The 23,428-nt window shown below is 42.5% G+C and overlaps 1 protein-coding gene across 4 annotated transcripts in view; it reads left to right on the top strand.

Annotated features, from left to right (window-relative positions):
* The window catches only part of pde8b (phosphodiesterase 8B), a 39,409-nt gene extending 16,805 nt beyond the window's left edge, over positions 1–22,604 (top strand). For 2 of the 4 annotated variants that reach the window (XM_040157423.1, XM_040157422.1), the window contains 19 exons: positions 2,387–2,446; positions 2,563–2,620; positions 2,925–3,013; positions 3,144–3,222; positions 3,751–3,891; positions 3,983–4,071; positions 4,154–4,208; positions 7,745–7,787; positions 9,480–9,557; positions 10,195–10,271; positions 12,559–12,723; positions 13,568–13,613; positions 14,578–14,707; positions 15,615–15,813; positions 17,269–17,486; positions 17,608–17,746; positions 18,256–18,423; positions 18,652–18,781; positions 22,424–22,604. In XM_040157423.1, coding sequence (XP_040013357.1) covers positions 2,387–2,446; positions 2,563–2,620; positions 2,925–3,013; positions 3,144–3,222; positions 3,751–3,891; positions 3,983–4,071; positions 4,154–4,208; positions 7,745–7,787; positions 9,480–9,557; positions 10,195–10,271; positions 12,559–12,723; positions 13,568–13,613; positions 14,578–14,707; positions 15,615–15,813; positions 17,269–17,486; positions 17,608–17,746; positions 18,256–18,423; positions 18,652–18,781; positions 22,424–22,533 — 2,074 coding nt within the window. In that variant the 3' untranslated portion in view covers positions 22,534–22,604. The remainder of the gene's footprint in view (positions 1–2,386; positions 2,447–2,562; positions 2,621–2,924; positions 3,014–3,143; positions 3,223–3,750; positions 3,892–3,982; positions 4,072–4,153; positions 4,209–7,744; positions 7,788–9,479; positions 9,558–10,194; positions 10,272–12,558; positions 12,724–13,567; positions 13,614–14,577; positions 14,708–15,614; positions 15,814–17,268; positions 17,487–17,607; positions 17,747–18,255; positions 18,424–18,651; positions 18,782–22,423) is intronic. The other 2 variants (XM_040157424.1, XM_040157425.1) reach the window with 1 other exon arrangement.
* The last annotated feature ends 824 nt before the right edge of the window (positions 22,605–23,428 follow it).

The raw sequence follows: 23,428 nt of genomic DNA, 5'->3' as shown, positions 1-23,428 counted from the left end.
TTTTATACTTCAGTTTTTGTGAAGATTAAACAAAAAGGATATAACTTGCCTGTGAGCTTCTGAGGTGTTAAAGTCAAAGCGCTCATGGGCAAGTCTCTCCATTCAGCAGCCATCTTGGCAACGCCCCCGGGCAGCTATTTTGGGCTTACTAGACCAGGACCGTATCGAAGTGAATGGGGAAAGAGCCGTAACTTCAATTTCAGTGGTCACCAGGACACAAGAGCTACATGTATAGAATCACCGGTCAAATCTCATTTAAAAAACAAACAAAATGTTTGGTAACTTTGCCCCAAAATAAGGTTTGAAACGCAATTTTCCCACAGGTTGTACTTCTACTGCTCATGTGCAAGGTTTCGCTTGCGTCAGTGCAACAACACAGTTGGCTCGATATGTTACCCGTCCGGCTGTTATACAGCAGACGATTGATTGGCTTTTGGGGGGGGGAGGGGGCGGGATACGTGCCATACAACCGCCATCTTTGGCGTTATGGACTTTTCCATTCAAAAGGCTTTAAGTGGTTTCTCTCCTCTCCGATCATGCTTGGTGTTACGTGGGACTTTGGACAGAGCCGGGCTACCTGTTTCCCCCGAAATGTCAAACTCTTCCTTAAAGCATCTAGTCGTACTGTGATTCCCTCGAGAACTTGAGATCCCACGGTAGTTTGACATTAAACAGGGAGTTTGCGAGGGCTTCATCGACCAAAAGGGTCAGAGAACTATTGTAACAAAGAGCATGTCATTTTTCACTTCAGTCTAAAATAGTCAATGACTAAACTGAGGGTTTTTTTTTTCTTTTTTTAAACCCAAAAATACACAAGAATGTCCAGAGTACACGTCTAAAGGCTGTTGCACGGTATAGTGTACTGTAGTGGAGGGCTTGTTGGCGCCATCTGGTGTTCACTTAAAGCACCGCAGACATCGGCAGCCTCAAGCTGCACACTCCCAACATAGTCTGACAGCTGGAGCACTACGAGTTGCTCAGTTCAGTGCTTTGTTCTAAAAAGAAGCAGCACTGGACCCAGCATGTCGCCGTTCACAACAGGCTACTGAAACTCTGAGTGGCACTTGAGCGAGCTTGAACTACAGACTGTGAGTTTGTTGACAGGAAGGCTGGATGGTGGCCCAGGGGAACCAAGAGTGGTTCAGTTGTAGAAGCTTGCAAAAGATGTTTTTTTTTTTTTTTTTTGTCCATTTTTTTTCCACAGCAAAAGCCCCTGGCCACTTTTCAGAAACCTCTTTGATTGTAGAATAACCTCATTCACTCCCTTGTACTTGCCAGCTGCCAGTGAAGTTCACACTGGTAAAACTGGTCTGGGCTAAGTTTGTCCCCTAATACTTTCTGGTGCGCATGGGCTTTTCAAGGTTGATCTAGGAAGTATTTTTAGTCACGTATTTTGCACGAGTTTGTGCATCTTAAACTCAAGAAGATGTTGAACATGTCGGTTTTCATGTCAGGTTCCTTCTTTTATGAAATTTAAAGCTGACATTGAATAAAAAAATAAAAGATGGATATTCCTCTGCTTCGTCGTACATCTGTTAACAAACGATTTGCGTTAAGGGCCTTTTGAAAGGGGCTTCCCGTGGCTCAAAGTGTATAATGAATGTCCCATGGTTGTCTTAATGCCTGTGTGAATACCTTCTAGGCATCATTACAAGGACGTCTGTTAAACCTTTTTATTTATGTTTAAACATCCTCGCTTTTCACAGCCTCGGTATTAGGCTGGTGAAATGGTCGTATTCCTCTTTTTTTTTCTTTTAGCTGAGACTACTTCTGTGTTTAATTCTGTCATGATTTCTGCAGACTTCTGGGCTGTAGATACAGTACTAACCCATCCAAAGTTCTTGGTTACACTAAAAGCCAACACTATATATTTTGTAGAGTGATTCATTGTAAGTGCTTCATTATTTCCCCAAGTAAAGGAACAGATCCATTCATCTCTCCTGTCTCCTGATTACCACAGTTTGGCAGCCGCTCCCTGTTTGTCCGTTGCTCCTTCACTCCTTTCCTTGTCACCATTTCCCCCCCCCCTTCCTTATCCCCCATGAGGATCTCTGCCATAATCTGTTCCCTCTGTTCCTCATTTCATCCTCCATCACTGTCTTTTTTATTCCTCCTCCACCTCTGGGCCACTTTCCCGTACGTCCTGCCAGCGGTGTGGCTTTGTGGTCGAACCTCTGAAGCAGATGTTGTGTTTGGTGTTTCTGTGTTAAGCACAGAAATGTTCTGCCCATCTTTTGTGGCAATGACATCAGCCCCAATCTGCCCACATGTTTATCCTGTACCTGAGTCCAAGCCACTTCTCATGAGCTCAAAGTGTGGATGAAGTGAACTCCTGTTGACACTCCTGCTGACTTTAAATCTCTTTTAAATTCTCTTTTATTTCCAGCTTAATCCGTGCCACAAAGCCCTCGGAAAACACAGTCATTCTAGCCGTTGTGCCACAAAAGTGAGTCTGATTTTTAAACTACATAGTCTTCCATATAGTTTGGACTAACTACAAGCATGATTATGAAAAATGATTGTGGTTGCAGATGGTAATAATTATTTTCTGTCATTGTATAGACCGCCTGACCAGGACGAGCCATCTGTTCTTCCTCTCCTCTGCGCTGGATTTAGCAGAGTATGTCCAACAGCTTGCCTTACCTTGTGACTGTGTGTTTATAACAGACAAACCAAGGCCTCAATCTGTTATCTTTGTTTCTCATAGATGCTTTTTATTGGGCCTCTAAGAGACTTCAGACACCACAATAGCAGCATGTTGCCAGTTTTGAAAGAGGCACTTATTGTCAGCGACGTTTGATGGTGTGAAAATCATGTAGGAGGTTACAAAACAAGTCGCTACTGAGTGAATCCTGACTCATTCAATTTTCCACTCGTCTCTCTCCCTCTCCTTCAAACACCACTTAACCTGGTTTGGCCTCCAGAGGTTTGTGGAGAACAGCAGTGTGTCAGCCTGCTATAATGAGCTCATACAGATTGAACACGGAGAGGTGCGCTGCCAGTTCAAACTCAGGTACAGCAGAGGAAAAACACCTACACCACGCACCTACCGTGCAGTCATGTGTACGGTATATAGAAGGGAATGCTGGTAGTGAGGTTCCTAATCCTGTGTTCTGAGTTGCTGTGGCTTTATTCATCCACAGGGCTTGTAACTCGGTCTTCACTGCTTTGGAGCATTGTCAAGAGGCTGTGGAGATCACCAGTGAGGACCACATAATACAGGTAGGGACAACACATACATGCACATGCAAAAGGAGCACACCTCAAACCCTTCTCTTAAGGCATAAGGCTGATGATATTCTCATTTCTTTTATTGTAAACAAATCCAGTGAAACCACCAAAACCAACAGTGTGTTGATCTGTCTCTCAGTACTTTCTAATATCCCTGCCCTGTCTGTGGGCCCCAGGCCCAGTGGTTCCTACCAGAGACGTAAATCTTTAAAGACGGCTCACAAAAGTATACTGTTCATGTAGAAAGGAAGGCTAAACAATTTCCTAAAGCAGCTGGCAGTGTAGTTATGATCAAACATTACTCAAACTGGAGTGAATGTTTGATTTGGGACTGTTTTTAGCTGTGGATATGATGCACTAGTGAGTATTTACAAAAGCAGGACAGCATATGTGGAATCAATATAAAGTGAACTACAGTGCCCCTGTTTTTCCTACTTAAGAAACAAGTCGACAGTGAAAGAAATATAGGATATCAGGCGACCACCTTTTAACTTTAACGCCTTCCCGGTTCCGTCCCAGTATGTGAACCCAGCGTTTGAGCGGATGATGGGCTACCACAAGGGGGAGCTGATCGGGAAAGAGCTGACTGAGCTCCCCAAGAGCGACAAGAACAGAGCTGACCTGCTGGACACCATCAACACCTGTATCAAAAAAGGAAAGGTCAGTCGCCCATCCGCCCCTCCGTCCATCCGTCCGTCTGCAAAATAAGAGACGCCTGTTTCATTGCCTGACTGTTCTGTTGTGTCCGAAGGAGTGGCAGGGCATTTACTACGCCAGAAAGAAGTCGGGCGACAGTATACAACAGCATGTGAAGATAACACCTGTCGTCGGCCAGGGAGGGTAAGATATTCTTAAACAACCCAAAGCGATCACGTTAGAGGTGAGAAATCATTGTCAGATCTTTCTTCTTGCTCTCTTGCAGGAAAATTCGACATTTCGTGGCCATCAAGAGACCTCACATCGACAACAACAACCAGGTGAATCAAATGATACAGATACTTCACCTATTTCCTTTCAATTATCTTTTAGTTTTCTTTTGGGGACTGAAATGCTGTGCTCAGTGAGGATTTCAGTCTTCACTGGCTGTTTAGCCACGCCGTAATAAAGCCTGGAGGCTTCCTAAGACCGGTAGAGGTCCTTACGAGAAGTCAAGCAAGAGCTTTGATGATATTGTGGCAATAAAAATCTCAATCATTGATCAGACACGGGCTCATTTGAGTACATGGGGCAAAAACTCAAATCTGGAACATTCTTTCTTTGCCTGCCCTGTTCCAGCCCTAAATGAACAGTGCATGCAAATTAGCGGTACTTTGAAACTTGAGACCCCTTACTCTTAAAATCTGTCCAAACCGCAGATTTGCAGGCTCAGATGATAAATCCTCGGCTTACAAGCCTACGAGCAGCTGTTTGGGGAAAGAAAATGCTTCTTCAAAATTTAATTTGCAAAAGCCTTTGACTTTACTAGGCCCACTTTTGAGGATCACGGTAAGTTGGTTTTGCTGTTGTATAGCTTAAACAAATGTCAGTCCGTCAGCAGTCCTAATGCTGCAGTACAGCTTGGCCCAATCAAGCCCGGTAGAGAAATCATTGAGTCCAAATTGGACTCAGGCATTGATTGAAAACTCTGCTGGCAGTAAGTTTCACATAAATATTTCAAAACGAAGTGTAGGCCAAAATGTCAGATTTAAATACTCCAACACCGCTTGTAGCCTCGCAGGCTGCCAGCTCTGCCGAGGAGCGCGCGCAGTTACTGTGAAGCAGGTGTGTCGCTGCTCTCAGCTGGGTTCCAGGCCAATAACGTCATACTACGCTAAGCTAGGGCTAAGCAGCAGGATCCCCGGCTAAGGCCCGGAAGGGCTAGTAGCCCGGCGCCAGGGCTATTTATACCTCGGGCAGAGCTGAGCAGGGACTAGCTTTAGCTCGTTGCTCTCTTTCATCGTGTGTACAAGAGGTGAGTCAGCCGTTGGCATCTGCCGGCCAAAACCACATAGCACTCATTCCTGCTTGTTGGGATTGGGAACCCTTAGACACGGGTAGCAACTGATCCCATTCTGAAAATCACAGAAGTCCCCCCCCACAGCCTGAAGTGTGCGCTGTCAGACTGAATGGTATTATCAGGGTGTCCTTTTTTTTTTTTGAAAACTTCACTTTCACCACACATTATGGAAGGGAACTGATGCAAAGTAGGAACAAAAGTTTAGCATCCGATGACACGTTAAACTAAAGGACTTCCTGAGGCATATACTGCATCTTCACTGGGACGCCGTTATCCGTTTGACAACCCGAGGCCACAGACGTCCTTTCAGGGGACCACCGATCGGATACTGTATTCTTTATCCTGGCTTGGGACATTTTCCTCTCAGCACTTAAAACCCTGCATTATTCCTCCTCTTTTCCCACCCAGACGTTTGGCCGTGCACCACGGTTTCCATTTCATTGTGTTGTTTAGTTAGCAGTATTTGTGTAAGCACTCCAGACTTACAGCAGGTTTAGGGTGAGTTTTGTTTGTCTTTCCCTCTCAATTAAAGGCCATCATAATCTCAACTATTTCCCATCTTTAGTGAAGTTAATTCAAAATATGTTTTTTTTAGATGTCTGTTTGTGCTTTGCAGCCCAAGAAGCCCATTAAAATGCAGCCAGCTAAATCTGGCAACCTTGTATGTCATTAGAAGTGTTTATACTGTCTTAATCCTATTTACCCAGTATGGGACGCACTGGAGACCTGAGAGAAAGCAACTTAGAAATTTAGAAAGGAGGGCTATAACAAGAGCAAATGAGCAATTGTGTGACACTGACATGGATCCTAAAAATGAAATTTAATCATTTCGGCGAGCCCTCTCCCTATATCAAAATGAATTTTTTCTGATTTTGTGTATTGAATTAATGAATTAATATTACAGTACAACTGGACGTTCGCATTCGTCGTCACATAAATGTGCGGGATGCACTCTCAGCAATATGTTAAGGTGCACTGAGTCACTGGAAGAGGAAAATCCCCTGTAACCAGATTAGAGCCTCTACATATCCATATCTACACAACCTGACTAACAGTGTGAGTGTGACTAACAGGATGTACTGTACAAATTGTCCCCTGCATGAAAATATACTATTGTGAACATGTGAAAATGTGCTGTAAGGTTCGTAGTTACGGTAAATGTAGCTCAGAACCAACACATCAAAATATGTGATATTACATCTTATTACATTTATCAAATATCACTCATGTGAATCTTAAGCTGCCATTGAATACAGTCAAGTAATACTTTTTAAATTAGATGATGGTAAATGTTTTTGTCATGCGAATATATCAGAATTGGAGAGAGAATCTATAAAAAGACACTTTTAACATTCTTAGTTTTTTATTTATTTTATTTTATTTTTTTTGGCCAAGCTCCTCACAGAAACAATCGCCTGCTGATGACTGGACAGATTATTTTGTCTAATTTTCTGCATCTACAAAGGTGGAGAGCAGTAACTACAGAAACTGAGGAGTTGCAAATAAAAAAAATAAATAAAATAAATAAATAAATAAATAAAAAAGTGGGGTTAAAATTTTCAAGCTGGCCCGCGAGCTGCATAACAGATAGAAAGGTTGCAATGTCTATTGTATGTCTTTGTATGTATGTATGTCTGACTTTCTTGTTCCTTTAAGCTGTGTTTTTTTTTAATTCTTTTTTTTTAAGAAAACAAATTTTATTTTGATTATTTAAAGTTTATAGTTCACGGGTATTAAATGTATCGGTTTTGCTGTGTTTTTGTCACCTAGTAAAATACCTAAAAAATCAATATTATAAATTAATCTACCATTTAATGAATTTTAATATGATTTCAGGGCAACTGAACTACACTGAAATGCATGAATTCCACAAGAGTCAAAAGCTGAGATGGCAGTTTACCTTCTGCTACTCCGCTAAGCGTTTACATAGAAATGATAAAGTCAATTTCGACCAAATATGTAGGGCCTTTTTAGCTTTGCAGGGCAGTGCTGTCTTTACTACGTCATTTAATACTACATCATGATACTTTCCTTTACAGTCCCAGATCACAGTTTTACGGAATCCCCGACTGTTTAAAGAATTTACACTTTGCTGGAGCCGTGCAGCTTTCAGGTTGTGTAAGAAGAGAATGAAGTGTTGAAATATCAGACAGCTCAATGCAGATACAGTATTCGGTGTAATTAAAAAAAAAAAAAAAGTATTGTGTTTACCATTTGCAATTTAAATGCCCACTAATCAAACACGTTAATTGACTGTGCTGCTTTTGTAAAATGCAATAGGCTGTCGAGGTGAGATGAAAAGATATCTTCAGAGCATAAAGAACGTCAGATCGCTGGCTCACATTAAGTCTTTAGTCAACAGAATTAATCCTGCCAGGGTTTTGCTTTCAAGGGGCAGGGAATTTAGGCTGATTATATTCCTCACAGCCAAGGCGAAGTAGCACTCCGCAACTGTTTGGCGTGCTCCAGACTTCGACCTTAACCCTGCCCCTGCTCTCTGTCCGTCAGGTCTACAAGTTCAGCAAGGAGGAGCGATGCAGCGGGGAACATTCTCAGTCAGGTAACTCACCACAACACATTTCCTTCATGTTGCCAGAGTCTCTTAGCTTTTACTTGAAGATGTTTATCACAGACTTTAAAGACGACTGTAGAACAGCATGGTTTAGATTAGATTTGGGACCCTTGTGTACCACTGTTTCACTTCCTAAGAGTTATACTGTGGAGCCCTGAAACTGACAAAACGTAGCAAAGGGTCATTAGACAAGTAAAAAAAAAATATATAACCGCCTGTAAATCATATTTTTAGTTTATTTAAAATGGAGTGTAAAGATCAAGTCTTTAATGTTTTTAATCATTTGTCTATTCCCTATATTTCCCCATATAAAATTACATTCTCCTCACATTTCCAGTTTTTCTTACGCATATACCAATATAATGGTACAATATAATAATTATATTATACCAATGTAATGATATAATATAGTGACGCGATGGGCAGTTATATTCATGCATGTCCAAATGTGTAATATCAGTGGAGAGGTTGAGAGAGCTGTGTGTGGCCAGCTCAGACTGGCTGGAGTTAAACACACTCGGGGCCCTTAGCTTTTTCTGCGAGCCACCTAGCTGCAGCCAACTGCCGCCATAAAACCGCAGCAGCCACTTCCGCGTGGTGTTCCTCGTCCACACACAGCGCTGCACGCTGCCGTGTGAGCCCCTGTAACAGCAGCTGAAACATTTTAAAGGAAAGGAAGTGCCGCCTGGGGAAAGCAGATCCACAGCTTGATGTGTGCCAAGGCCGTAAAATCAAGAGGCGGAAGGTGCTGAAAAATAGATAGAAGAGTAAATCAACTAATGTATTTCTTTTACCAACTGATTGATGTTAAAGAAACAATAAAAAGCCTTTTGCTCACTTTTTACCAACTGATATCAATTATTCAGCCAAATATGTATTTTTATTGATATATTCTCTTATATTTGTGACTTGCCTGATAACCTTTTACTATATTTTCCAGTTCCCGAGCTCCATGCTAACCATCTGTTTTTCTTAAAAATAAATACCCTGAGATCTCTGAAATTATGATTTTTTAAATTTTAAATTTTTTAATGGCATTTTCAGAATCCTCAAAGACTCTCCTAACCGTCTGGATGAAATATCATTTCATCTTCTGCACATCTAAACAAACATGGAAGCCGGAAATGACATTTCTCCTCGCTCAGTTTGTGCGACGTGAACCAAAAACAAAACGTTATCAGCTGTAATTCTCTACTTTGATGCTACGTTGTTATTTTACATGATTATGCTGGAATAACACTTTTATATTTTCCCTGTGCCGTACAAAACTGAGCAGGGACATACTGTGTGTCATTTCCAGCTACCTGGGAACCAGAGTCGCAACTCGGGAAACGGGTTAAAAATCTTTGTTTTATCAAGCAGCAGACAGAATTTCCGTTCGGGGAAATACCTTAAGAAGTGTTATGATTTATGGTATTAATGAGGTTTTATGAATAAATATCCCTCTGGGTTTTTTCAAAAATGGCCCAGTATTTGTTTTTCAGAAAAACAGATGTGCTGATAATACATCAGAGGCACAAACTGGGGCAAGACTTAGAAGCACTTCACGAGCAACATATCATATCTTTGAAGTGAAACGAGCACTGAGACTCACCTATATCAGTACAAATCTGTCTCTCCCCCAGTCTGAACGTGTGCTTTACAGTTAGTGTCCATTACTTCCCCCCCACCTCTCTACAGAGTGCCATTCTCTGCGTCACCGGGACAGGAGGAAAGATTCGATGGACGCCAGATCGCTCAGCTCCCGTGGTAGTGACGGTAAGGCCACTCAAAAGGCACCATCCGTCTGAATGAACGGAGCTCCAGTGTGAGCCACTTCCGCAGAGGAGATACGCAGGGGGGGGGGGGCAGAAAAATGATAGGGGAAGATGGCGAGGGGAATGGGGCAAGTGTGCGAGGGAGTAAAGTCAGATAACCGAGGCAGGAACACAGCGGAAGAATGGGCCGATGATCGGAGATGGCAAATCAGAGAATGAGTCAGACTGTGTTATGGTAGGTACTGGAACTAAAGAGATCCTAAAGAGAGATGTCGTGGGCCGATGACATTACGTACCTCCCTCCTCGACTCACTTTGACGCAGCTGCTGCTATTTTCAGATATCTCAGCTGAGTGCTGCTTCTCTCTTCTCTAATCAAATTGTCCTTTTTCCTTCTCACTACATCACTCTTCTCATCTTAACATCCTTGACGTTTTTCCTCATTTCCTCTTCTTTTTCTTCATTTTCCATATATTCTTTCCTTTTTTGCGTCTGTCATTCTGTCATTCCTTTTGTTTGAGGCTAACAAATGCAGTTAAATTAATAGTAATTACTCATGTTAATGAATATGGGCTGGCAATCAATGAGACAGAGCCCCAGTTGTCATAATACACAAAATCATTATTTTCTGAATTACAGCTCCCAGTTTACAGAATCGAAGATATTCCTCCGTCGCCAGGATTCACTCCATGACGATCGAGGCCCCCATCACCAAGGTACGCTGCTTTCTGCATTCAGTCGTGCTGCACACCTGATGGTCCCACACGGAAAAAGCAATGGAAAAATTATTTTTGACATTTCCATTTTCAGTTTTTTTTTTTTTCCAATTGACCACTGTTTTTCAATTTTGAGCCTCTAGCAGACAAAAAAGATGTCTATTGTGCACTTTCAACGGGCTGCGTGTTTTTTATTTCTATTTAATTAAAAAAAAACATTTTTAAGTAAGCTGAAAAATAAAACTTTTTGCATATAATCTTTGTAAATCTAGATCATACTTGCTCATCTTCTGGTGCAGTGGCTGAACAGTTTCTTGGGTGCTGGGAAAAGTATTTCCTATACACTTGGCTGTTCAATAAGTTGCACCACCCCCGGTGATGAGACTGAGCTTGGCCAATGACCACATCTGTTTTTGTGCTTAAATTTGGCTTCGTTTAATCATTATTGGCTGTGTCCCCCTGGATTTATCAAATTCATCAATGTATGTTCACTGAAAACATCCTCAAAATATCTTAAAAAACCACACTGATGATAATTTTTTTTTAAAACAATACTTTATAAACAATACAACTTACACAATTCATGGGAATCTTAAGCAATTGGTTGGGCATGTATTTAGAGGAAAAAACAAAACAAAACGGTGAGATGTTTTTAGGGGGTATGTATTATTACACCATTCGGCTCAATACGCTCTCTGAAAAATTAAACTGAATCAAAACATTTCTTTGGGCCCCACGTACTTCAGCCAAGTGCTAGTGATGGTTCAATCGGGTTGAGTTGAGTACAAATACTTTTCAACATGACACCACGACACAAAATGCTCTCTAGCGAACAGTTGAGAGAACCGTTAAAGGCTTAAAGGAAAACCACCATCTGCAGAGGCCCCCTTCCAGTGAGCATTTTCATACTGAACCCCTTATGCAAGTTAATGCCTTCAGCACTTAAAAACACAAATTTCTCTTCAAGTGAAGAGAAATTACTCAGAGCTCATTCCCCCCCCACCAGCCGTGATCAGGTTTCAAATGTTGGATTTTCCCCAGGAATCGGCTTGTTCTGTGGCCCATTACCGGCCTGTTTCATCGGGAGACTCACGCAGTTTTCATTACAGCGCCTAAATGCGGACATGAGATCTGCCTGTTCAAATCCTTGCCACTTTTAAGCATTTCAGTGCTTTAGCCCAACACCACATATCCAGGCAGTGTCCATTAGAGCTGTTTTTACTGGCTTAATGTTGTTTGACCGAGCCAATAATGGAGGGTTTGCCACTTACAATTGCTAATAGGCAGACAAAACAACTAATACGATATCCCATTAGTGAGAAGATGTGTCACTGCCATGCCCTTCTTTTTGCCAAATGAAACTCACTTTCTTGCAGTCACCAGACTTGATGGACATCTATTCACACTTCAGATTTTTTTTTAAGAAGTCCTGCTAATAGGGAGCTGCAGTGGACAGAAACTAAACGCTTGAGGACATTTAATTCTGATTGACTACTAAAGGGAAAAATCTCAAAGTGTTAATAGGTATTATGAGGTTAAAATTAAATTAGATTTAGATATCACTGAATTGAAACTACATCCCAAACCAGAGTGTGTTTTGGGGTGAAACTCAACATTAAACTTTATTTTGTGGATGATGTACTTTCTTGAGGGAAATGAAATCATTTGCAGGCAAAGAAACCTGTCATTGTTTCTATGCAGTCTAGGAAGCTAAATTTCAGCATGGATTAAGTGTTGTGAAAGAACACCATGTCTTTGGATCCATTGTTCCACACCACTATTCGCAACCGGTGTGAATATCAGGGGATTCGTTACTGTCTGTGTTTGTGAACATCAGGTTTTAATGGATACAGTCAGAAGTGGTTCTACGAATTTTCCATGACCCCAGTGTGAAGGACTACGGGAGCAGACGCTGTGACCAGCACTAAACCCCGGGTCAAGCCATAGGCTGGGTCAGAAACTGATGATATAAAGTATCCACAGTATGTCACATTGTCTCAATCCCGGTGCAGGTCCTGTGATGGTCTTGTGTGTTTGACCAGCAGCTTTATTTAGCTGTTTTGCCCCAGTCGAGATTTCTCCAGCATCACATGCACATCTCCATGACACATGCACAAAGAAAGGAGCACTCTGTTAAGGCATGGCTTGCAGGGGGCTCTTTTCCCTCTTTTTTTTTTTCTTTTTTTGTGTGTGTGTGTGTGTGTGTGTGTGTGTGTGTGTGTGTGTGTGTGTGTGTAGTGCCTGTTATACAACAGAATAGGGACTTTTATTTTTCCCTCTTCCCCAGGTAATAAACATAATCAATGCAGCCCAGGAGAGCAGCCCCGTAACAGTGGCCGAGGCTCTCGATCGCGTGTTGGAGATCCTGAGAACCACCGAGCTCTACTCCCCTCAGCTCGCCTCCAAAGAAGATGACCCCCACACCAACGACCTGGTTGGGGGGCTCATGAGCGTAAGAGGCAGCGTAGATCTTCCTGTGGGCTCTTTAAACTCATTCATAAGCATAGGAGCTTGAAACACTTTATAAGGAAAGATTAGAAACAGTCTTTTTTTTAATCACATTGTAAATATTTTTCTTACCTCATGCATGTGACATTGAACATGCATTCCTGTTGAACAAAGAAATGCTTGGCCTCCAAACTCAAATCAAATCTGTATTTTCAAAGTGCCAACAGAGTCTTTGTTTATTTTATTTTTTATTTTTTTTATTTGTTGAATAAGCCCAACTATGAGGTGAGTCACTGCACACAGATGTTTGTCTATACTGAAAGCGAGTTTTCAGATCCATCAGCTGAGTGCAGCAACACCCAGTTAAATTATACATCAAATTATGCAGTTTTTATTTACTTCATACGATAAACGATAAGGCTGGTCAGATTCTTTCTTTTTTTGTCTATAAATCCCATTAAAATGAGTCGATCCAAGTAACAAGTAGTGTCTGTGTATACAGAGCATGATATGTCTTATTCCTCTGTGCAATCGAGCTCCACTTTTTCCGAAAACTGTCAGAAAACACATCAGTGGGCCACACTGTTGCACTGAGTGACGTGTTCCTTCGTGACCGTGAACACACACAGTTTATTTTACATACTAAGATCTGCTGCCAGAAATAGTCACGAGAACACCAAATATGAGTTAATCCGCAGATGAAAAACACGAATGCACTATTTACACCAGTTTGAGTCATCTCTCTTAGAACTACTCTGCCCAGCTATTTTCTGTTTTACTGCATAAATTATGGAGCTTATGTACTATTATAGTTGTAAGTAATTTAATGTTTCTTTTTGTCTCTCCAGGATGGGCTGCGAAAACTCTCCGGGAATGAGTATGTCTTCTGCAAAAGTAAGTTTCGAAGAACCAGTGAACCGTCCCATTATGCCCCCGACCACGTATCATAAAACGATATAATGACGCAATACAATCAGCTCTTAGCCTCGCACGCGGGAGGCGAAACCACAGGTGTTTTTTAACCCGGTGCGGCCAAATTAGACCTATGGTCCGGTTGAAGTCTGGCGGAGATTTGCCGGGAGTTAAGTGATGTTACCAAACCATGTGTACTGATAAAAGTTGCAGGTTGTCCAGGTGCAACAAGAGTAACAGGAAAGTGAAGAACACGAGACGAAGTATATTAAAAAATGTACTATTCACTCTCTAAAAGATGACTAAGATGAGCCGAACAGCGTTCAGTTAATGTTAGACTTAAGAACAGGTAGGAGTAAAGACATTTTACCCTTTGGCCCTCGTCACAGAGATTATGGAGCATGAGGTCTTCTGCCTTGGATGGATCTCGTGAATAAATTTTACGTACAAGGTTGTTATTGTCATGATGAGAGCTTCGCAACGTTCTCTCGGCTCTCTAGAGTGTGAATTCCTCCATCTGAGTTTATTACGTAACCCCATTATGATGATTAAAGTCACAAGAGCACTTAACGGAGTGAAGATCTAAATCAAGAGCCTGCTAATCCAAGAAATTGTCTTCTTGTTCCTCGAGCTTAAAACAGTAACTTTACCTCAGAGCTGCAGCTCCGTCAGCTGTAAGACAATTTTTTTAAACAATCTTATCACAAACAGTTTTTCTACCACAGTCTCCGAGGACTAGATTTACAAAGTGAGACACTTAGCCAGTATGTTTGCATATGTATGTAGATATTAGAGAACCAAGATTGGAACAGTCATTCATTATTTAACCGTCAAATCCAACACAGAGCTGCCTCTTGGTTTGCCCCCTTTTATGGTCAAATCACCTTGAAAACATACGTGTGTGCGTGTGTGTGCGTGCGTGCGCGCACTTCTTTCCATCTGACAGATATGAGCCAGAGCCAGCTGGCCATCCCAGTGACTCTGAATGACGTGCCTCCATCCATCGCCGAGATGCTGAACGATGAGGAGTGCTGGGAGTTCAACATCCTGGAGCTGGAGGCGGCGACGCACAAGAGGTACGAAGGAGGTAGAAACTGAATAAAGGCAGCCGAAAAGGAGGGACTGCAAATTTCTTGGGTTCGCAAAAGGCAACATATTGCTTGTTGCATGCGAATCATTTTAATCATCCCTCAAGCCGTTATTTGATCGCTACATTACACTACATTTGCATCCTCCAAATGGGAAGTTGATATATTCCCACCTTCAAAAAATTGCGTGAATCTCAAATGTGCTAAGGTCCTTGTCTATTTTCATTTAATAAGATACAAGCTCAACCATCAAAGGGATAGTTTGAGTATTTGGGAAACACACTTATTCGCATTCTGAGAGTTGTATGAGAAGCTCCATACCACTCTCATGTCTGTACTGTAAATAGGAAGGCTCAGCTAGCAACTGGCTAGCTTACCTTAGCGTAAAGACTGGAAGCAGCGGGTTGCCAGGCCCTCCATCAAGTCACTGTGCCTGGTCCAGAAACAGTCTTGCACATAATCCACCATAAACCACAACTTGTCCTTTTTACACTTAGATTTCTTTTGTTCGATTTTTAGCCCTTTTCCGTTTCCGGTCTTCATGCTAACCTAAGCTAACTAGCTGCTGGCGGGAGCTTCATATTTAATGGACAGACAGGAGTGGTATCGATCTTCTCATCTAAGAAAGCAAATTCCAGCCGAAGAAAGACAGCATCCTCGTGTCAACTACGGCAAGTCTGATGTCCAATTGAATCGGGGTGTAGGGATAAAGATTTACATCTCATACATCATGTGCAAAAAAGAGATGAGGATGCAGGAAGAAAGGATAACAAACATACTATGATGGAGCAAAAAGAGTAGAACACAAAAGTACGGGGTAAGGTTTAGGAAAACACTGATATTCTGCTTGACCACGTGCTGTCCATTCACCCAGTCCTTTGTGTGACCCCCGCAGACCGCTGACTTACCTCGGGCTGAAGATCTTCACGAGCTTCGGAGTGTGTGAGTTCCTGAACTGTTCGGACGCCACGCTGCGCTCCTGGCTGCAGCTCATCGAGGCCAGCTACCACTCCTCCAACTCTTACCACAACTCCACACACGCCGCAGACGTGCTGCATGCCACTGCCTACTTCCTACGCAAAGAGAGAGTCAAGGTTAGGAGAAAAAAAGTGGCTAGAGCCCGTGTAGCAGAGTAACAGTGAGAAGCGTCAGGTTATAATGGCCACACCGTGAATCTGTGTGAGTCAGCTGGTAGCCAAACGGCTAACGACTGAGCCCCTGATGAAGCCTGGATGAAACAACTGGAAATCAGCGAATGCTACGCTCCATTTCTTGCTTTAGTCGTGGTGAAGTTTTAAGCGGGTTGTTCCTTCCCTAACAGCTGTAGCATAATAAGATCCTCATACCTGCTTTAACAGCATATTCCACACTAAGTGAGCATTTGCCTGTGATTATTAACGTAAGTTTTACTTTGGTTAAAACACAAGTTAATAAAGAATTTGTGACGTCGTTAAAAATACCACGTGCTATACAATGACTACAAGAGAAAAGTTATTATATTCATACTACTAATATTATTAAACCTTTAATATGTTTCATAACTTCTACTGACTCCGTCAAGGGGAAGAAGTATAATGACAAGGACTTGGAGACATGTGACCACAGATAAAGTGGGTGTAAAATGTTTTTCTCAATTATGTAAAAGAGGGATACCTCCTCTGTTAGTCTTCTTGAGGTTTCTTGCCGTTTTGTCCCCTTGTTAAAGGGTTTTCTTTTAGGAGTTTCTTCTTATCCACACCGAGGGTCTAAAGGTAGAGGGTGTAACATAGATTCTAAAGCCTTTTGAGGCAAATTTGTGATTTTGGGCAATATAAATTAAGTTGACTTAACCTTCCCTACATACTGTAGCTTTTATTTAATAAAACACATGCTTACAAACTGCAAGAATCTGGATCGTGCACACAAACAAGGCACTAAGACAACAAAATAAATAAAAATAACTCTGGCTTCTGCAGTTTCCTCTTTGGGTTGCTGGACATGTGCTTGTTTGTAAAACGGTAAAATTGAATAGCAAGAGATGCAGAATGCATTTGTATACACGTATGAAATATTGGATGCATTTAAATGAGAAAGCATTTGTCTTCCATTGCATCTGAGCAAAGTATCATAACAGGTTTATTCTATTAGACAAGATGGCCGAGATACAAAAAGTGTGTCTCCTTCACTTCGCCGAAGGCCATATGTCCTAACTTATATCAACTGAATTTTAATGACGTGCATTTTAGGTTGTTCAAATGAATGCTACTAAAATTCAGTTGTTGATTTGAATGAGCTATAGCAAAAAGTCAAAGATGTAATATCCACCACACGGATTATACGCTGGCTGGTGTAAGCCGGCTTTGTTTTTGAACCTACTTATTGGCACTGTCATCCCAAACAGGCCCAACAGACCACAAAAGTCAGTCAACAGTATGTGTTTATGATTATCCACCACACCATACCATTTATCAACACTATCTCCACTAACTCACCGAGGTCGGGTGCAGTTCAGTCTGTGCTCATTGCAGTCCCGTACTGACACCGCCCTCTGTCTCTGGTGTTTTAATCAGAGCAGTCTGGACCAGCTGGATGAGGTGGCGGCGTTGATAGCAGCCACAGTGCACGATGTGGACCACCCGGGCAGGACCAACTCCTTCCTGTGTAACGCTGGCAGCGAACTGGCCATCCTCTACAACGACACTGCCGTGCTGGAGAGCCACCATGCAGCCCTCGCCTTCCAGCTCACCGTCCGGGACAGCAAGAGCAACATCTTTAAGAACATTGACAGGTCTGTAGTAGCAGTTGGTGCTGGGGTTACATTTTCCCTACACTCAGCTACCTGTCAGCGTACTACTACTGAACTGACCCTAATTGGTCTTTCTCCCCTCCACGCGCTTCATTGATGGCAGGAATCAGTTCCGAACACTGCGACAGGCCATCATTGACATGGTGCTGGCCACAGAGATGACCAGACACTTTGAGCATGTCAGCAAGTTCGTAAACAGCATCAACAAGCCAATGGCGGCCATAGAAGAGACCAGCACAAGTGTAAGTGTTGGTGGGATTTCTTTGTCAAAATTCTAAGGTTCAACATTTCCCTGAAAGTCCAGAAAAGACAGTAACACTTTATTTTACTGGTCCATTATTTGCTAATAATTTCTTGAAGGTTTCCTGGAAAGAACTCTGCAATTTGGTCTAATTATGGGGAAAATAGGCCTGTAGACATAGCTCTGAGATTATCAGGGTATTTAATTCTGTTGATTTCCAGAGTAATTTCTTTGCTCCATTGAACCCCAAGTAAATATTAAGTTATCATTAGTTTATCTGAAACTGTTGTTTTCCTGTATGATGAATTATAAGCTAACCTATATACAAAATTAACATTTTTCATGTTCAGCTAACCTTCTGTGCACTGACTGAAAGACTGCATGTTACACTAGCTGTGTCTCAGTAAATGTGTATGTAAGCAAACATACCAGCAGCATGTACTGAACACTGTGCATGCCTTTTTCTGTGTGTGTGTGCAGACGCTTATGTCTTTCACGTCTCTCCAACAGAGCATGAACAGCGACTGTGAGGGTCAGGCTAACATCAGGAACTCTCCAGAGAACCGCCTGCTGATAAAGCGGATGTTGATAAAGTGTGCAGATGTGGCGAACCCCTGCAGACCGCTCGAGCTCTGCATCGAGTGGGCTGGACGGATCTCGGAGGAGTACTTTGCACAGGTGTGTGGACAGCACTAGTACAGCTCGGTTTTAACAGAACAATAGTTAAAAGATGTGAGCGGTACTGTATCAGTAAGGGGGGGCAGGCAGATGTTTCTTTTGACCATTTTCACTGTCTCACTTTGCAGAATTTGGCCTCCGAACCTTCCAAGTCGCAAATTTAGCTTGAGTGTGCATTTATCTTCCCTTTTGTTACTTCATTGGGATCTCTCTGTGTGCGCCCTGCAGACAGATGAGGAGAAAAGGCAAGGGCTGCCAGTGGTGATGCCAGTGTTTGACAGGAACACCTGCAGCGTGCCCAAATCTCAGATCTCCTTTATAGACTACTTCATCACTGATATGTTTGATGCCTGGGATGGTAAGAACAACATTTTCCGTTGTGTACTCCGCAGTGTGTTTGCATGCCTCTCTGTGTCTCTTCTTTGCTTTTCTGCATGCGGAGGGTTTTATATGTGGTGTGTTAAGTCATTCCTTTTCCACTTCAGTTCCATGAAGGCTGGCGTGTTCCAAAAATAAAGTCACATACATATTTACCGTGACGTCAGTTAATTATGTTAGTAAAAGGTCAGGGTCACAATCAATGTTTGTGAGTCACCCAGGTGCTGCAATTGCACTGCTTTACAAGCTTGAATGTTTACTTTCAAAGAGCTAAGTACCTGTTGTTCCAGAGAAAGTAATTTGCTTGATGGAGCGTTCACACCTGCTTCTACTCTGGTCTTTGCCCCGGCATATGTTTTAAGTCCACTTTTAATGAACATTGCTTCAGATCCTCAGTTGATTGCAATTTTTCAGTCCTCCTCTTTGAAAATGATCTCAAGCTCACAAACCTCCTCCTTTAGTCCAAGCATTTTTGTTATTGTTCAGTAAACTTGCTTGTATTTCAAATGAAATTCGGTGATTGATCATGAAATTCATCCTTAAGCTTGAAACCAATGGTTTTAGAAAAAAAAAAAAAACTTGACTCAAGTCCCAACTTTTTTCCTAGACTGTGAGATGTTTACCATCTCACTGTTCCTCAGCAGATGGAGTTTGCTCAGGTTGCTGATGAAAACCGCGATATACAATTAAAAGGTCCAGTAAAAGCTAGTAAATGTTGTTTTTTTTTCCTTCTTTTGTCAAAGAAGTTCAGAGACTTTCTGACCTCCTCCAACTCGTTATACTCGCTTTACTGTGATGGGATTTCCATCATTTTCCGTCATTCACAAATTGTACATCAGGGTGAAACCACCAGAAAGCTTGTTAGCATCTTAAGCCATCTGTACATTTTATTTAAAGGAACATAATGGTTTACGATAACGTACCATTTTTCAAGCAAAAGCTTTGGCATTTCAAATATTTAAGAAAGTTCAAAGGCAGAAAACTAAGACTCAACAGCCATGCTATCAGCTCTGTGAGTCTATACTAAGGCACAGTGGTGCTTTTGAGCTAAATGCTAACATCAGCTAACATGCTCACAATGACAACACTAATATTTGGATGTATAGCAGGTAATTTTCACCTGTTTGAACCAGAAATATGAACCTAACGGTGGCACTAGAGGAGACATCAGGGGATCACCAAAGTCACAAAAATGAATCCTCTTTGCACCACGAGGATCTGGACCGAATTTCCTGGCAATCTGTCCAGTAGTTGGATGTTGGAAATATTTTTCTAAAAATGAAAAATGTCAACGTCATGATAGCGCAAGAGATAGTTAGTTGGTAGGTTTCATCCTCTGGGGACCACGAATCTCTGTACCAAATTTCATGGCAATCCATTCGTTAGATCTACAAATATTTCAGTCTGGACTACAGTGGTGGACTGACTGAACGATCAATTGCCCCATTTAGCTTGGGGGCATCCATTGTTGCTAGTCCACTTTCTATGAGGACTGGCACCAGCGCAGGCCCTCCCTGGTCCTCTGGGGACCACGAATCTCTGTACCAAATTTCATGGCAGTCCATTCGTTAGATCTACAAATATTTCAGTCTGGACTACAGTGGTGGACTGACTGAACAATCAATTGCCCCATTTAGCTTGGGGGCATCCGTTGTTGCTAGTCCACTTTCTATGAGGACTGGCACCAGCGCAGGCCCTCCCTGGACCCACCCACTGACATTTGTGTTTCCAGTTGATTAGAAACAGAACTAGCCTCTGGATCACTGCTAACATTACCAATTTGTTCAGCGATTCGAATGACCAAAAACAGGGTGGCACTTTAGTCAGGATAAAACTGAACACCTTACATTCAGATATTTACCATGGCCCTCCATCAGTGCCTTCAGTTATTCCTTCAATTTTCCAGACAGATTGCAGGATAGGAGGCGGCTGAGAAGGAGGAGGAGTAGGACGAGGGCAAGTGAAGAGAAGCGGGAAGGGGTAGCATGGTGCTCCCCATTCCCACTGAATTTCCCTTTTAGTTTAGTCTTCCCAAGAGGGAACTTGTTTACTGTCAACACAGCTCTGATGTCACGGAAAGATTCCAAATGCCAGTGGGATGGAGAGAAACTGCGAGGGCGGCAGGGGAGGGGAAGTTGGGAAAATGGTGGAGGGGATTGGGGTTTATGATCACTCAGTTCGGGGAGGGACGAGCAGTCGAGCAGAACCTCACCCCAAACACAAAAACACACATGCAGCCGATTTCAATTCACCAGGGTCACTGTCGGGTCAGCGCTGGGTCATTGTTAGTTTCAGAAATGCAGAGTGGGTCATCAGCAAGCCGGAAATGAGGATGTAAATAAAACGGGTTGAGTGGGTCATGCATGCACTCTTGAGAACACACATTCTGCAGACCAAAAGCCCTGTGTGTGTGTGTGTGTGTGTGTGTGTGAGAGTGAGAGTGAGAGAGAGAGAGAGAGAGAGAGAGAGAGGCAGAGAAACCTTTCAACAGTCCTTTGATGTGGGAGCTACATTACAAAGTGTACGTAACATCAGCCACCGTACATGAATTAACCACACACACACATCTTCCTGCCTAATAGTTCATGTGGAATGATAAAAAGGAACAGACTGGTGGCAGGTATGTCTAGTCAGGTGACATTTCACTGTAGGGGGAAATTCAGTGGAAGAGATGGGGGACAAAACCCGCAGTCCTCCTCTGTGCAAAAATGTGTTTAGTACAGACGAAGTCAATGAGGCCTCAGCAGTCTTGTGTTGGTCGAACCAAGTGGTTACTTGTCTGTCTTTTCAATACTGAAGTAGAAAATTAATCAAATTTCAGCAAAAACGTCAACCATTCTCTGGTTTCAGCTTCTCAAATGTGAGGATGCTGCTTTTCTCTGTATGTATATCAATGTAAACTGACTAATTTGGGGGTGTTGGACTGCTGGTGAAATTTCATGTCAGCGTGGCCCAATTTTTCACAGTTTTTTGACATTTCAATACTTGGTACTCTAATCAATAATTGAAAAAATTGTTAGTTGCAGCACCATAGAAATTTTCTCTTTTAGGTCTTCCTGACTGTTTTTTTTTTTTTTTTTCCCGCTGCAGCCCAGTGGATGATAGTATTACAAGTAGGGAATTTTATACTTAATGACTGTAATTTTATACTTTTAATGACTGTAATTTTGCAAAAATGCCCACTCGATTTGACTCAGATTGCTGAAAATTCGCATTTAAAGAGCACTTCGGTGATTTAACACTAGACTCTTATAACACTTTTGGACTCATGATTGACAGAGAAAAAAAAAATCAAAACTGACACAGCAGAAGCAGAGGTGTTGTTTTTTTTTTTTTTTTTATTCCACACATTCCTCTACCATGTCAAAACCTGGTGCCCAGATTTTTTTTTTTTTACTTCTCAAACTAAAGACGCTAAAGAGACACTAAAGCTTCATACAACTTTTTCACATATACAGGATTACTGCTTAAGACCTGTCGACATATGGTCATGGGAGCACTGTTTTGAGACAGACTTGAAAAAAACTGTGAACCTATGCTTTAATTCGAGCCAAGCATGATTATCTGCGTCCATTTATCTTTTCTTCAACCCACCTCGACTTTGTTGTGTATCTCCTCGCAGCCTTTGCCAGCCTGCCTGGTCTCATGGAGCACCTGTCAGAGAACTACAAGTACTGGAAGAGCTTGGACGAGATGAAGTGTAAGAGCCTGCGCCCTCCCCCTCCGTCTTGACTAAGTCCTCGTCACCTCCTTTCATCCATCACTCCGAGCAGGGCAGGACGGTGAACGCAGCCCTGCGGCGGAGCAGTTAGTCTCATCAGCTGTGACTCTGTGCCCTCGCAGTCCCCCCCCCCCCCCCCAAAACATGGCCCGAAGCTGGTCAGTCGAGGACTCTGAGAGCAGACGTCACTGACTGATGAACACTGAGATGCTGTTTCTATCTCAAATCACAGCCTCTTTTCTTGTGTGGTTCTGGCTGGAGGTGGCGTTCTGCCAGTGGAGAACAGGTTGTCATTTGAGGGCCCCGTCGATGCTCGGTTGCCACTTTACGGCCAGGTTAAGTATTCCTAAAACCACCTCTATCAAACAGTTTGGACCTCATGGCTCACCTGACAATCTGTACCATACAGTGTAACACACCAGAAACCTGCACTTTAGCTGATCAGGACAATTCCATTTTGAGCTCCCTCTTGCTTTGTTTGCGTTTCGGGTTTTTTTTTCTCGGTCGTTACTTTTCTTTAACCAAATCTTTTCATTCTGCATCTGTCTATTGCCGTTAAAGAAACACGGTGAACAACACGGCGACCAAAGCTCGGTGTACTGACTGAAAATAAGGACCTAAAGAGATCTGTTCATGCTCGTCAGTGAATGCCTGTGTACTGACAAGCTCATTTTCAAATTGCCTACTTGCGAAGGTGCTCAGCTGGAATTATTCACTCTCATGAGCTGCGGTATGGCCAGCATTATGAGAACACACTTTGATTTGTGTCCGGGACCAAATTCCTGACAGTCAGAGCTCCCTGTTGACCCCATTTCCTACAACTTGTTGGAAACATTTAAGAAAGGGGAGATCCGGAGACGGTCAGACAAGTACCGGGTTCCAGTCAGAAGGAGCGAACCGGCCAGC

Source organism: Xiphias gladius, chromosome 20 (genome assembly GCF_016859285.1).
Source record: "Xiphias gladius isolate SHS-SW01 ecotype Sanya breed wild chromosome 20, ASM1685928v1, whole genome shotgun sequence".
Taxonomy (NCBI): domain Eukaryota; kingdom Metazoa; phylum Chordata; class Actinopteri; order Istiophoriformes; family Xiphiidae; genus Xiphias; species Xiphias gladius.
Note: the sequence above shows the minus strand (reverse complement) of the source record. Positions and strands in the feature narration are given on the sequence as shown.